Source organism: Orycteropus afer, unplaced genomic scaffold (assembly GCF_000298275.1).
Source record: "Orycteropus afer afer isolate SDZICR_OR568_19922 unplaced genomic scaffold, OryAfe1.0 scaffold00058, whole genome shotgun sequence".
NCBI lineage: Eukaryota > Metazoa > Chordata > Mammalia > Tubulidentata > Orycteropodidae > Orycteropus > Orycteropus afer.
Window position 1 is genome coordinate 12,710,160 of NW_006921645.1, and position 12,679 is coordinate 12,722,838.

At 46.5% G+C, this 12,679-nt stretch overlaps 1 protein-coding gene across 1 annotated transcript in view; it reads right to left on the reverse strand.

Moving 5' to 3' along the window:
* Positions 1-393: 393 nt before the first annotated feature.
* Positions 394-12,679, reverse strand: part of DNMT3A (DNA methyltransferase 3 alpha) — a 93,510-nt gene continuing 81,224 nt past the window's right edge. The window contains exons 16-22 of the mRNA XM_007939283.2: positions 10,468-10,613; positions 9,577-9,667; positions 9,240-9,388; positions 8,092-8,177; positions 2,444-2,513; positions 1,535-1,653; positions 394-535 (exon numbers count right to left, since the gene is read on the reverse strand). Of these exons, the coding sequence (XP_007937474.1) occupies positions 394-535; positions 1,535-1,653; positions 2,444-2,513; positions 8,092-8,177; positions 9,240-9,388; positions 9,577-9,667; positions 10,468-10,613 (803 nt within the window). The remainder of the gene's footprint in view (positions 536-1,534; positions 1,654-2,443; positions 2,514-8,091; positions 8,178-9,239; positions 9,389-9,576; positions 9,668-10,467; positions 10,614-12,679) is intronic.

The following is a 12,679-nucleotide window of genomic DNA, read 5'->3' on the forward strand; positions in this document are numbered from 1 at the left end:
TATTTTTTGTTACTGATTTTTGCTGCAATAAACCCTCATTTCAGTCACAGCAAGAAACAAAAACCCAAACAAACAGAAAACCCCTCTGGAAAGAATAGAAAACAAAAGGTTTGACCAGAAATTAAAGGGGGGAGGGGAAGGGACTTGGTTTTTGTTTTTAAATAGGACTGAAGTTTAACATTGAAAAATCAGGAGATGATGGCCAACCCTCTTTGCAAGGCAAAGCCCTCCAGTAATTTCCGCATCTGTGGTTTTGTTTTAAATTCCTTTTTCTCTTCTGGGTGCTGATACTTCTCTCCATCCTCATGTTCTTGGTGTTTTGTGTTTTTCATGTCTTTTTTGTTGTTGTTGTTGTTTAGCTTTTGTCACTACCTCAGTTTGCCCTCATGTCCCTTACACACAAGCAAAATACTCCTTCAGCGGAGCGAAGAGGTGGCGGATGACTGGCACGCTCCACGACCGGCCCAGCAGTCTCTGCCTTGCCAAGCGGCTCATGTTGGAGACATCAGTATAATGGACAGGGAAGCCAAACACCCTGGGGGAGAAAAGACAGGGCAGAAAGGGCGGGGTGAGTGCCGGCCAGCCCAGGCCCAGGCCGCTAGGAGGCCATGTGACCACATGCTATTCCGGCCAAGACCATGTGATCAGGAGCTGACCAAGGCGATGCTGACACCTGAGTGTGCCCGCACATACGTACTCCCCTTAATTCTGCCAAATTTTCTGTCCTTTATACTTAATGCAACACAGATCACCAACTCTGTGCCAAGTACTGTGCTAGTCTCTGGATTTAAAGGTAAGTAAGGGTAAATACTGTCTGGAGGATTCACAACATTAGCAGAAACAAAATTTATTTCACAAATACCCTCCCTTCTCCCCCACCCCATATGCTCTATCATTCCACCTGCATGTGATTTGGGTCCACAATGGACTTCTCAAGTCTATATGCAACAAATACACAGCTAGTATCTTCCTTTACAAAAGAGAAAACTCTGTAAGGGGCCAAACTCTTGCCTGACTTCAAAAGTTCAAGGATTTCCTGTTTGCTCTAGTTGTTTATATAAATGGTCTCTTTGTCTGGCTAATCCCTAGTTATACCCAGAGAACAAGGAGGTTATCTAGCCCTGTAAGCCCCGTTTGCATCAAGTCAGCGGACTGTGGCTACAAGGTGTCCCCCAGTCCTACACACTCTGGTTTACAAAATGCCTACAAAATTAGCAACACAGGTTCACAAGCTCCTGGCGCTGCAATGTTTCTCTGGAGTTCAACAGACTTTCTAGGGAGTCTAAGCATTATGGACTGATTCCAAGATTCCTCTAATTTTCAGGATCAGCCTTAAAATGCACAGGGAGGAGGGCCTGGCTGGTCAAGACCCTCCGCAGAAGTCAGTCATGTTGTGAAACGCACAGTAATACCCGCTGGTCCTGTGACACTTGTGGAAAATACAAGCCTGACCCGGAGAGGCAGAGAACCTTTTCTGCAGAACAGCAGTCAGGACACACCACACCCACGATGCCCACACACCCGCCTGGGGTACCTTTCCATTTCAGTGCACCATAAGATGTCCTCTTTCTCATTCATGAAGACGGGGAAATGCTGGTCTTTGCCCTGCTTTATGGAGTTTGACCTAGTAGTAATGGTCCTTACTTTGCTGAACTGGAAGATGAAGAGAGGAAAAGAGGAATGAGCAGCCATTCATTCAAATTAGCAGCAAGGTCATGCACCTGCTGTGCACCAGGCCCTCATCAGGGACAGGTGAGCCCAACACCACCAAGGTCTGGCCCAGCAGGGGGGTGGGAAAAGGCTCTGGGTGAGGTGGGTTCACTGGTCTTGGCTAGACACCATGGCCTGCTCTCTCCTTCCTACTTTGAGGTCACCTGGCAATCCTTAGGTTTCATCCAGCTAGTCAAGGACTTGAGAGCTAGCTCTATTCACTCTACTTCCTAAGTCTCCCAAAGAACCGCTTCTTTCACAGCTGTAGTAACTTGTTTCATAGCTACAGTAATGTGGTGGCAAAGGGCTGCCCTCTGGGGTACCAGCAGTCCTGAATGCTAGAACCTGCTGACATGGAACCGAATGCCTTGTGCACTTGCTCAGTGAGATTTCTCTGTAAAGAAATACAACATCCACACCACAGGGGTCTGTTCTGCTCTGGAGGCTTTTGCAATAGATCCCAGGTAGAAAACTGAATAAAGAAAAAATCTCCCTCCAACGGGATGGTGAGCAAGGCTGAAGATCAGCACTGACTTCTCACCCTGTCCCTCCAGGGCTGGCTGGTTGCATGACCCTGTACTATCCGCTATACTGCATTCTCCACATGAACTGTACCCACAGGCCTCTTAAGGGGCAAATGAGACAGCCCTGGTCTCTGCTCCAGAACATCCTGCCCTCGTGCTTTATCCCTACCCACCCTGCCCAGGGGAAGAGCTCAGGCCCTGGGGCTAACCTTGGCTATTCTGCCATGCTCCAGACACTCCTGCAGCTCCAGCTTATCATTCATAGTGGATGCCAACGGCCTAGGAGGCAGAAGAGAGAATGTAACAACAGAAACCCAGTGGACAGCAGACACACGCAACGATCTGGCCCATACAAGTAGGTAAGAGAGACCCTGCTCCTGTTATCACCCACGTATGGTGTTGTGTGTCACTGAGTCAATTCCAAGTCAGAGTGCCCTATATCATGACAGTACAGAACTTCCCCGTAGGGTTGCCTAGGCGGTAAACTTTACGGGAACAGATCACCAGTCTTTTCTTCCGTGGAATGGCTGGTGGGTTCAAACCACTGACTTTCTGGTCAGCAACCAAGCGCTTTATGATTGTGCCACTAGGGCTTCTTTCACACGTAGTCCCTTTCAAACTCCACAAACACACGAAATCATACTGTAGCCCCCAAAGACACAAATCCACCAAGCACTAATCTTTAAAGGGAAATGCAAAAGCGGTCCCAACCTTATCTGTAATGTATGTCACAAGCACTATCTTGACCCAGTTTTGAGATCATGGATAAATACTGAATTTTCCTTCATGAGCAGTTTGCTAAGCCCACACTCCTACTACTTCCTTTATTAGATTCTGACACACTCCTGGGGTACAGTGCACATACCTAAGAGACCCCAAATGCCTAACCCCCAAGGATAGCCCGTTCCTCTTTGGGCCTGCCGAATTATTCAAACTACACAACCCCCAGGGAGCCCGTGAAAGCTGGCTAACCTGACCCTCCCAGTGCAGAGTTGATTCCAATTCAGAGCAACCCTGTAGGACAGGGCTGTAGAGCAGAACTGCTCCATAGGATTTTCTATGCTCTAATCTTTATGGAAGCTGACTACCACATCTTTCTCCCGCAGAGTGGCTGGTTGGTTTGAACCACTGACCTTTCAGTTAGCAGCTGAGCACTTAACCACGGTGCCAGCAGTGCTCCTACTTGCCATATGAATTGCCTCTTACAGTCCTTATAGTCCCAGCTTGTTGTCACCCTGTTCCCAGGTGCAACCCCCTGTGTAACCCTGCATGGCAGTCTCTTCTTATTCAAGGCTGTAAGAAAAAGTTTTGCTTTTTCATCTTAAAAAAAAAAGTGGTCCCAAACTAAAAGTTGCCACCTGTCCAGAAAGGGGGATGGGAGGGAGAATAGGAAGCAATTATTTTTGTATCAGTTATTTTAAAACATACTGGATTTAAAAGTACGCACCACAAAGTAAGCTTTTAGGGTGACAGAAATACTCTGTATCTTGGTTGTGATTTCACAGATGTGTACATTTGATAAAATTCATCAAACTGTACACTTTAAATTATACCTCAATAAAGGTGATTTTAAAAAGTATGTCAAAACATAAGTAAAAGACAAAGGCAGGCTAAATGGATTTTTAAAAAACACACAACTTTCTCCTAAAAACTTTTACATGCTCAATTTTAAAGAGGTCCTGGCACACAGGTCCTCACTGTTGCATACGCTACTGCAGTAGTTGGATTATTAGCTCATGCACAGAAGGGACAAGGTCATACATGGCCACCAGATCTCTGGATCACCACTTGCCCAGTCACTAGGTCTGAATGGTCCAGGCCACAAAGGGAACAGGTCATCCCAGCTTTCTTCACTTCCAGGCTACAGACAGTGGGATCTCTTACCACATCCGCTCATGTAAAGGACACAGAGGTAAAGATACAGCCCCTGTCCCTGGCCTTGAAGGATACCCCAACTCCACTCTGGACAAAAATGAAGGCTGAAGTAATGAATACAAATAGAGCAAAAAACTGACTGGGGAGGGAAGGGACAGACCCTGGCAATGGGGGAAACAGACTCCCAATGGACCCAGAGGATGGGTAGAATCTGAAAGATAGGTCAGGGTGAGGGTTAGAACTCTGCAGAAGAGCAGCCTCAGCCATGACCCTCACTGCAGAGCAAGAATGAGAGGGAATGGACCAGATCCAAACGGCTACACGGAGGGTGTGTGCCCGCTCATGTACACGTCTACATACATACACGTACACATGTGGGTGTGCTGAAGGAGCACGTGACTAGAAAAGCAGGAGATAGCCCACTTCCTTGAGCAAGAGAGAGATACAGGTGGATTGTGACAGACAGCATTAGTATAGAAAAGGAACTCAAGTAGGAAAAGAGGAAAAATGCAAATAATAAGAATGCTATGGGATCCTAAACTAGGTCTTGGCAAGAAAATTAAACAGTAGGATAAAAGATGCTGACTACAAAACAGAACATGGTGTTATGGAGGGAAATCTACCCGAAACACTCTTCTCCACAAATATTCAAATTCTAGGCCCTCCTCGACTACCTATCCCCATCCCCTGGCCCTGTTTTATTTTCTGAGTGCTCATGACATTGACTTGTTCATAGTCTCTTTTCATACGCTCTAAGCTCTTGTGTTCCCAGCAGGAATGCCAGGCACACAGAAGGCCCTGACATCTTTCTGGAACCCATGGTAGCTGATGGATTATCATCAGCCTCCAGGTCCACAGAAAAAAAAGACTCCTCCTGAATAAAATGAGCCCCATAAAACCAAACACAGCCAAGTGGGCATGGGCTGGTTTTAATCACAAGTCTAGATGTTGTCATGGAAGATGAACTGGAAAGAAAATCAGAAGACTTAAATTCTACAGTCACTGTGGGATTTGAAAACATCACTTTTCCTCAGAGGGAGTACCAGATACCCAAACATCACCTTCAGCACTGCAGTATAGTAAATTACTTAGTGTGGCTTTTCTACCCGTAAGTCTTTGTAAACTCCAACGTGGGATTTTCTATGAGTAACTGAGGAGCTCCTGATTACTGAAGTTGTCCACCTGGAGTATTTCTGTTGGGTGTGGCACAAAATAATGTTCTGGGAGATGCCCACTCTCTCTCAGGTGCTTAGAGTTCTGATGCTATGATTGGCTAGTTTGACCACCCTGCCGGGCTCAAAAGGAGGCCTCCTAGAGGTAGAACTCTGACTGCTGGTTGAGGAAGACATGCTGCTGAAAGAGACACGGGCTCCTGAGACATGCGTTGCTGGGAAAGAGACGCAAGAGACACGCATTGCTGAGTGAGACACCGAGGGACCAGCCCTGCTGGGAAAGAGACTGTGAGAGACTCTTGGCTGAGGGACGGTGGGCTGGGAGAGAGACTGAGCATTTTTCCTGAACTAGAATTGTAGCCTGTGGTGCTTCCCTAATAAACCCCATAATCTGTAAGTTCTGTGTGGCCACTGCAGGGAATTATCGAACCCAGGAGATAGGTGGTGGGTACTTTGGATGGAACGGTTGGTGAAAGGGCTGGAGGGAGGCAGCATGTCCGGCCTCGTAGGAATAGGCCTTGGGTTACTGCTGATAATCCTGTCTTCCTCTTGTAGGATTAGAGGAGGTCAGAACATGTGGCCTCCTTGCCCTTTTAGCAAGCACTAATCTTTTCTGATATTTAAAAACACTTGGTGAAATAGCAATGACAACCAAAAAATATATGTACGGGTATATATGTAGGCACATGTGTGTATATATGTGTACATATATAAATGTATGTGTATGTACTTGCATGTGTGGTAACAGTATGCATGTACATTCTTGTATATTACAAAGCACATAGGGGCATAGTTATGGATACTTATTCAACATAACCAAACACCTCACAGGATTAGTTCCCTGGGTTTACAAGATTAGGATCATAGTCTTATAGAACGTATCAGTCAGTTGGCATAACATAGTTTATAAAGTTATGTCTACATTCTAGTTTGCTGAGTGGTGCCTGGAGTCTTAAAAGCTTGGGAGTGGCCATCCAAAATAAAACTATTAGTCTTGACTCGTCTCAAGCAAAAGAGAAAGAAGGAAGCCAAAGCCTCCAAGAAGAAACTGGCCTACAGTTTACACAAACCACAGCCTGACCTATCCTGAGACCAGAAGAACTAGGTGCCCTACTATCCACCATCCTAATCAAGGGCATAACAGATAGACGCTAACAGAACGGGAGAAAAATGTGTAATAAAACCTCAAATTTCTTTGGGAAAAAAAACAGACTTACTAGACTGGTTGAGACTAGAGGACTCCCTGAGAATACTGCCCTGAGATAACCTTTAAATCTTGAACCAAACTAATCCCTGAGATCATCTTGTAGCTAAATTGCAGGATGGCCCACAAAATAGTAAGTATCACCTGCAAGGATTGTGTTCTTTTAAAAAATTACCTGTGAGACCAAATGGTCAATAATTACTTTAAAACAAAGATGAGAATCTAAGGGTTCAGGGAAATGAAACTAATGGAAACAGAACCACCAGAATGGAAATAATGAGACTATTCATGCATTGTGAAGACTGCAACCAATTACCACTGAACAATTTGTATAGAGATTGTTGAATGGGAACCTCAACTGCTATGTAAACTTTCACTGAAAACACAGTATAAAAACCAAAATTTGGTGAAGGCTTACAAAGGGCTCAACTATCTCAGCTTGGACAATACTGGGATCTGTGCCTCCAGGTCTCCCCACTCCTGACTCTGCACACACACACTCTGCTGGGTCCTGAGTGGTACCTTTGCTCCTCCTGGAACCTCAGAGTTCTAGAACCTTAGAGTTGGAAGAAACAGGTGAGAACCATCCCACAGGACAGAGTCTGATAAGAGACACTGAGTGAGTGAGCTGCTCCATGAAAACCCTGGACCATACAAGCCAGCCCGGTTTTCTTATTTTCACATACTTTGCAGGCTTTTATGGGGCATGGAGACCATTTTGAGTCAACTACGTCACTGACCCATCTTTTTCCCATCAACAAACCCTGGCAAAGCACAACAGCTTTGCCAAATGGGTTCAAGACTACTGAATTCCTGTAACCTCACTTTAACGGCAAAGAGGAAAATTATATGACTGAGGCCAGAACAATGCCTTCAATTTACAGCTGCACCTTGAAGGTTCCAAATCTATGATTCAAAAACATTCTGGAAATTATTTCTCCACTATGGGTATCTAGATTAGGGGCATCTCACTCTGCTTCTGAACTGCAAACTTTCAACCAGAACTCCTTTCTCTAAATAGGTTTTTTTTATAATGCAATTATTAAAGAAATAAAGCTGACAAGTATGTCCTTTCATTCCTGGGTATTAGAATCCTTATCTGTGCAAGCTAAATGAAGAAAATCCTTCCAACAAAGGACCTGGAGCCAACAGAGTGTGTAGTTAATAAACTAAGCAGAACCCTCCGACTTACTTGGTGTGGTTTCAAGATGCCCTCTCCTAGCGCAGGGTATGACCAAACTGTGGGCACTAATCCCTTTCTCATCCTCAGCCCCATCCTCTAAGGCTTTATTCTCAGAGAACTCTAAGGGCCAGCTGAGAAAAGACACTGGATCCATTGCCAACATAGGAAAACCAATTCCATAACTAAGCAGCATACCATTCTTGTTTTGTGTAAAGAGTATCTTATTTTGTCCACTAATTGTTGCATTCTGAGGTGAGTATAAAGAACTAGAGAAGAAAATGACAGAGCAGCAAGTCATTCCACAGGGAGGCTGGCCCAAGAGGGCCCATTCAGTGATCCCCCAACTCTTTGGGCCATCCTGCCTTGGTCCCACCTGTAGACACCAACCCACAGCCACCCCAAGGCCCAGGAGCTCTCACCAACCTGTTCATACCGGGAAGATTACCCCAGAAATAGCGGGCCCTGTGTGCAGCTGACACTTCTTTGGCATCAATCATCACAGGGTTGGACTATAAAACAGGAGATAGAGTAAAGATGAGAGAAGAAGGAGGAATATTAAATAATGCCAGGCAATTTTGCTGGCTTAGAGCCTTAGAGCCTCAAAAGCTCTTGCTTCTCTCAGGAGACCACACACTGGGATAACCTGAACCCGTGAAGGAAAGCCAGAATTCAGCCTGGCCATACTCCATGTGTGCCAACGAGACACTTCAGACCAACTGAACCTTCTGTGATGATGAAAATGCTCTGTGTCTGCCCTGCTTAATACAGTAGCCATCGGCCCACATATGGCTATTGAGTATTTGAAATGTAGCTATGGAGACAAGGAACTGAATTTTTAATTTACCCACATATGGCTAATGACTATCATAATGGACCACACAGCTCTAGGCTACCCAGAAGCTTTGAAAAAGAAAGCTCCAATGAGTATGGATGTCTTCACCAAATGCCTACAATATGAGCCAAACAGATACCTGCTCACATTTAAAGTCAACACCACCAGCATGAGGCATCACTGACCCCAAGACTCCGGAGCATGGGTTTAAGCTCCCAGACTGCCCACCCAAGAAAGCCTCCAGCAGCAGAAATCCTGAGTGCACTGGCTCAAACCTGAGCTGGGACCCACATCATGGGAATAAAAGCTAAGATAAGTCAAACTGCTGCCTCAGGCTTTATAAAGCCTCATGACGGTACAGGGAGTAAGGACTAGGGAGTGCGGGTGCGGCGGACTACTTTTCCTGGCCCTTCTTGTTCTGGCATCTCAACATCCCCCCAGTGTAATGTAACACAGGAGTCTGGCATCCATCCTGACCATTAGTAAGTCAGGTCCTTCCACCTCTAAGGTCACGTGCACACCTATACCTCACAGAGCAAGACCACTGGCTCTTTTTGGGGTGGGCCTGTAACCCTGCTTCCTCCCTTCTTTTGGGGAAGCCCTTAGCTTCCCAAAGGGGCCCCTTGCAAAGCAGAAGTCCCCAGTCCCCAGCTCCACAATGCAGATGAGATAGGAATAAAGCAGCAGTCCACGGTAGAAGCCATTAGTGAGCTGGCCAAACCAAGGGTGCTGGCTATACCTCGAGAAATCGCGAGATGTCCCTCTTGTCACTAACGCCCATGGCCACCACATTCTCAAAGAGCCAGAAGAAGGGGCGGTCATCTCCCTCCTTGGGCCGCGCATCATGCAGGAGGCGGTAGAACTCAAAGAAGAGCCGGCCAGTGCCCTCTGAGAGGTTGGAAGAGAAAGCCATCAGCTGGGGCTGTCTGCATAGACAGTAGTGTGGCTCGGGCTTGGGCAGGGTGAGGGAAGACAGGGCCATCAGGAGTAGCTGTCCCAGGGCAGAAATACCCAAGTAGGAAACTAAGTGCGGAAGCACTAGCTCAGAAGGTGGAGGGGGTGATGACAGCACCTACCGTAGAGTCCCTTGCGGGCAGGGTTGACGATGGAGAGGTCATTGCAGGGACTGCCCCCAATCACCAGATCGAATGGGCCCCACTCCTGGATCTGGGAGGATAAAGGTAATGTGATGGGCCTGCTGTCCAGGGACAGAGGCAGAAAGGAAGAGAGAAATTATCTGTGAATGATCTGTGAATGTGGCAAGAAGTACACAGTGAGGAGACCTGGCTGCTCAGTATGCTCACTCTCCCCTAAGTGTGCAGCCATAGGCAAGTCATTGAGGCTCTTTGGGCTACTTCCTAAGCTATAAAGGGAACAGACTGAACTGGATCTCTCTCTGAAACCAGGAGAGAATCCAGTGTGCTACAAAGCAGGACCAATAGCCACTCAGTGGGAAGGTGGTCCAGGTGGACAGGTGAATCCCAAGGCACCTTGTGCTCTGAGTATGTAAGGCAGGCAGGAATGTGTCTAGGCCATCTGAATACCCTCAAAATGTCCCTCAGAATTCCAGAGGCCTTGTAGTTTCATGGGCAGACAGAGATAACTGGAAGGGCAAAGAGTCACATCACATTTAGGCAAGACCCTGCCAGAGCCTCCAGAAATGGAGGAGGGTGAAGCAATTTCCCAAAAGTTAGACGAGAACCTCTCTCCAATCCAAAACACTCCATTGGAAGAGGCCCTGCCACGAGCCCTGGGAGCAGTTGGAGCTCAAAAAGGCAAGCTCCCCGATTTCTATTTTTAATCTGCTTATTACTCTCGAGACAGAAATGGAAGGTCAGGAGGAAGAAAAGGGGAAAAGGGTGGAATGGAAAGTAGTAAATGAGCAAATGAAAAGGGGGCTGGTGCTGTGTCCAAGAGCTGGGTGCCAGGGGAAAGGAGGTGGGACGGATCCCACGGCACTGACATACATGCTTCTGGGTGACGCTGCGGACATCGCCGACGTACATGATCTTCCCCTGGTGCCGTACCATGCCCACCGTGATGGAGTCCTCACACACCTCCGAGGCAATGTAGCGGTCCACCTGGATGCCCAAGTCCTTCAGCACCAGAAGCCCTATGCCAGCCAGCAGAGAGCGCTGTTACTCAGGGTCATCTATCTCCTGGCACCATGGTCTTGGTATAGCCCTTGAGCCAGCTGGACACTTGGGGTTCACTGCAGGCCCACACCCCATCCTGCCTAGTCAGCTCCCTCAGATGGGACTATTAATACACACAGAGGCTCTGTTTCATAACCAGTTTGGTCTACTTGGAAGGTGGTCAAGGCCAGGAAAGACTAGCCAGTCAGTAGGTGGTTTCAGGATCCAAGGAGAAGAGAAGTTGACTTTTTTTGTTGGCCTTTGCTGTTTCTGTATCTTGCACAGACTGGTTCTTGTCCTCCCCACATATCACCTCTTGCCGCTGTGACCTTGTTCCTTTGAGACTCAACAAAAATGCCACCTGCCCTAAAGCTTCCCTCAGTGCTCCACCCCCAACATCCTGGAACAGCATCTCCCTAAGCCCACAGCACTGTGGATCTTTCTCCTCTTTCTCCACTTCCTTAGAGCTGCTTACATCCACAATTTAACCTTTCTCTTGGGTTGCAAATGCTCTTCACAACAGAGTAGGTTACATTCATTGCATTTCCTCCTAAGCAACCACACTGACTTACTTACCAGACCCCTCCATAAATGCTTATTTAATTGAGGTGAGAAAACCATTAGAACACACCCTGAGAGCCTCAGATGATCAGGGTACACTGGTACCATTTCTATGCTCCCAACAGGCCTCCCCATCAAGGAGCTTTCACAGCCTCTTGGGAGGCAACATGATTTAAGAAAGAAGGCTTCAAGCTTCTAGTCTGGGAAACCAAAACTATAAATTTACCTCTGTAAGTTTCTATCACATGACAGCACTGAGCTGAGAATAGACAAACATCTGGCCTTATATGCCATCCCCACCCCTTGCCCTTTGGCCAAGGATCCCAAGCTCTGATGGCCTGACTCCCTCAGGTGAGATGAAAGCAAGATTTCCCTTCTCAAGAACTAGGAGCTCTGTGAGAAAACAGGGGGCCCTCAGTGTAAGGCAGGACAGAAGAGTAGAGATATGTCAGTACAACTGTTTAGGAGGACTTCTGGCAATGCCAAGAGCCACAAGAAAAACAAGTATCTCAGGGTTTTTCCTAAGGAGAGTGGTTTAAGTATATAGAGATACACATATAAGGATGTTCATTCCGGCACTGTTTATATTAATGAAAAAATAATCACGCAACTTAGTAAGGGGGTTTGTTGCTGTTAGTTGCCACTGAGTCGATTCTGACTTACAGCAACCCCACATACGCAGAGTAGAACTGCTCCGTAAGGTTTTCAGGGCTATAATCTTTCAGAAGCCTGTCTTCTGAGATACCCATGGGTAAGTCTGAACTACCTTTTGGCTTATAGTCTAGCACAAACTGCTTTCACCATTCAGGGAGTTAACACACAAACAAACAAACATGGCACTTTCAGTAGAATCCTATGCAGATTCTACATATGAAAGTAGTCACAGTGTAACAGATAAAAGTACAAATTACAGAACAATAAGCATTTACCATCCTTTTATCTATCTATATGTTATGATCTTACACACACATGCACACACAGAAAGAAGTCTAAAGGACACCAAAATATTAAATAGACACCATATGGGACCATGGGTAATTTAAATGTTATTCCTTGGACTTTTTTTTTATGGTTTCCTTTATGATGAATACCTGTGACCTATAATTAACACACCACAGACCTACATGTTTTTGTTCTGATCACCGAGTTTATCAGAGGTGGCCCCCACTGAGGCTTTGTGAGACTCTTCAACTAACCTCTGACTAACGACTGCCTCTATCCTCTGCTGTAGAATCTCCTTCATAAGGAAAGAGCCCACTGCACATGCTGGTTTCCATTTTGTTTGTTTTTGGCCACGTCTGGTGTCCCTTCTCATTTAAACAAACATGTCCTCTTTACACCATGACTGAAGAGTTTTAGTGCTCACTGTTGTTGCCTATCAGGGTCAAACACATACCCGCCTCATCACTACCCCAGGGCAGAGCTACCACACCACAGCATAGGATAAAGATGCTGGGGCCTCTCTGGGCCTGCACCATTCTCA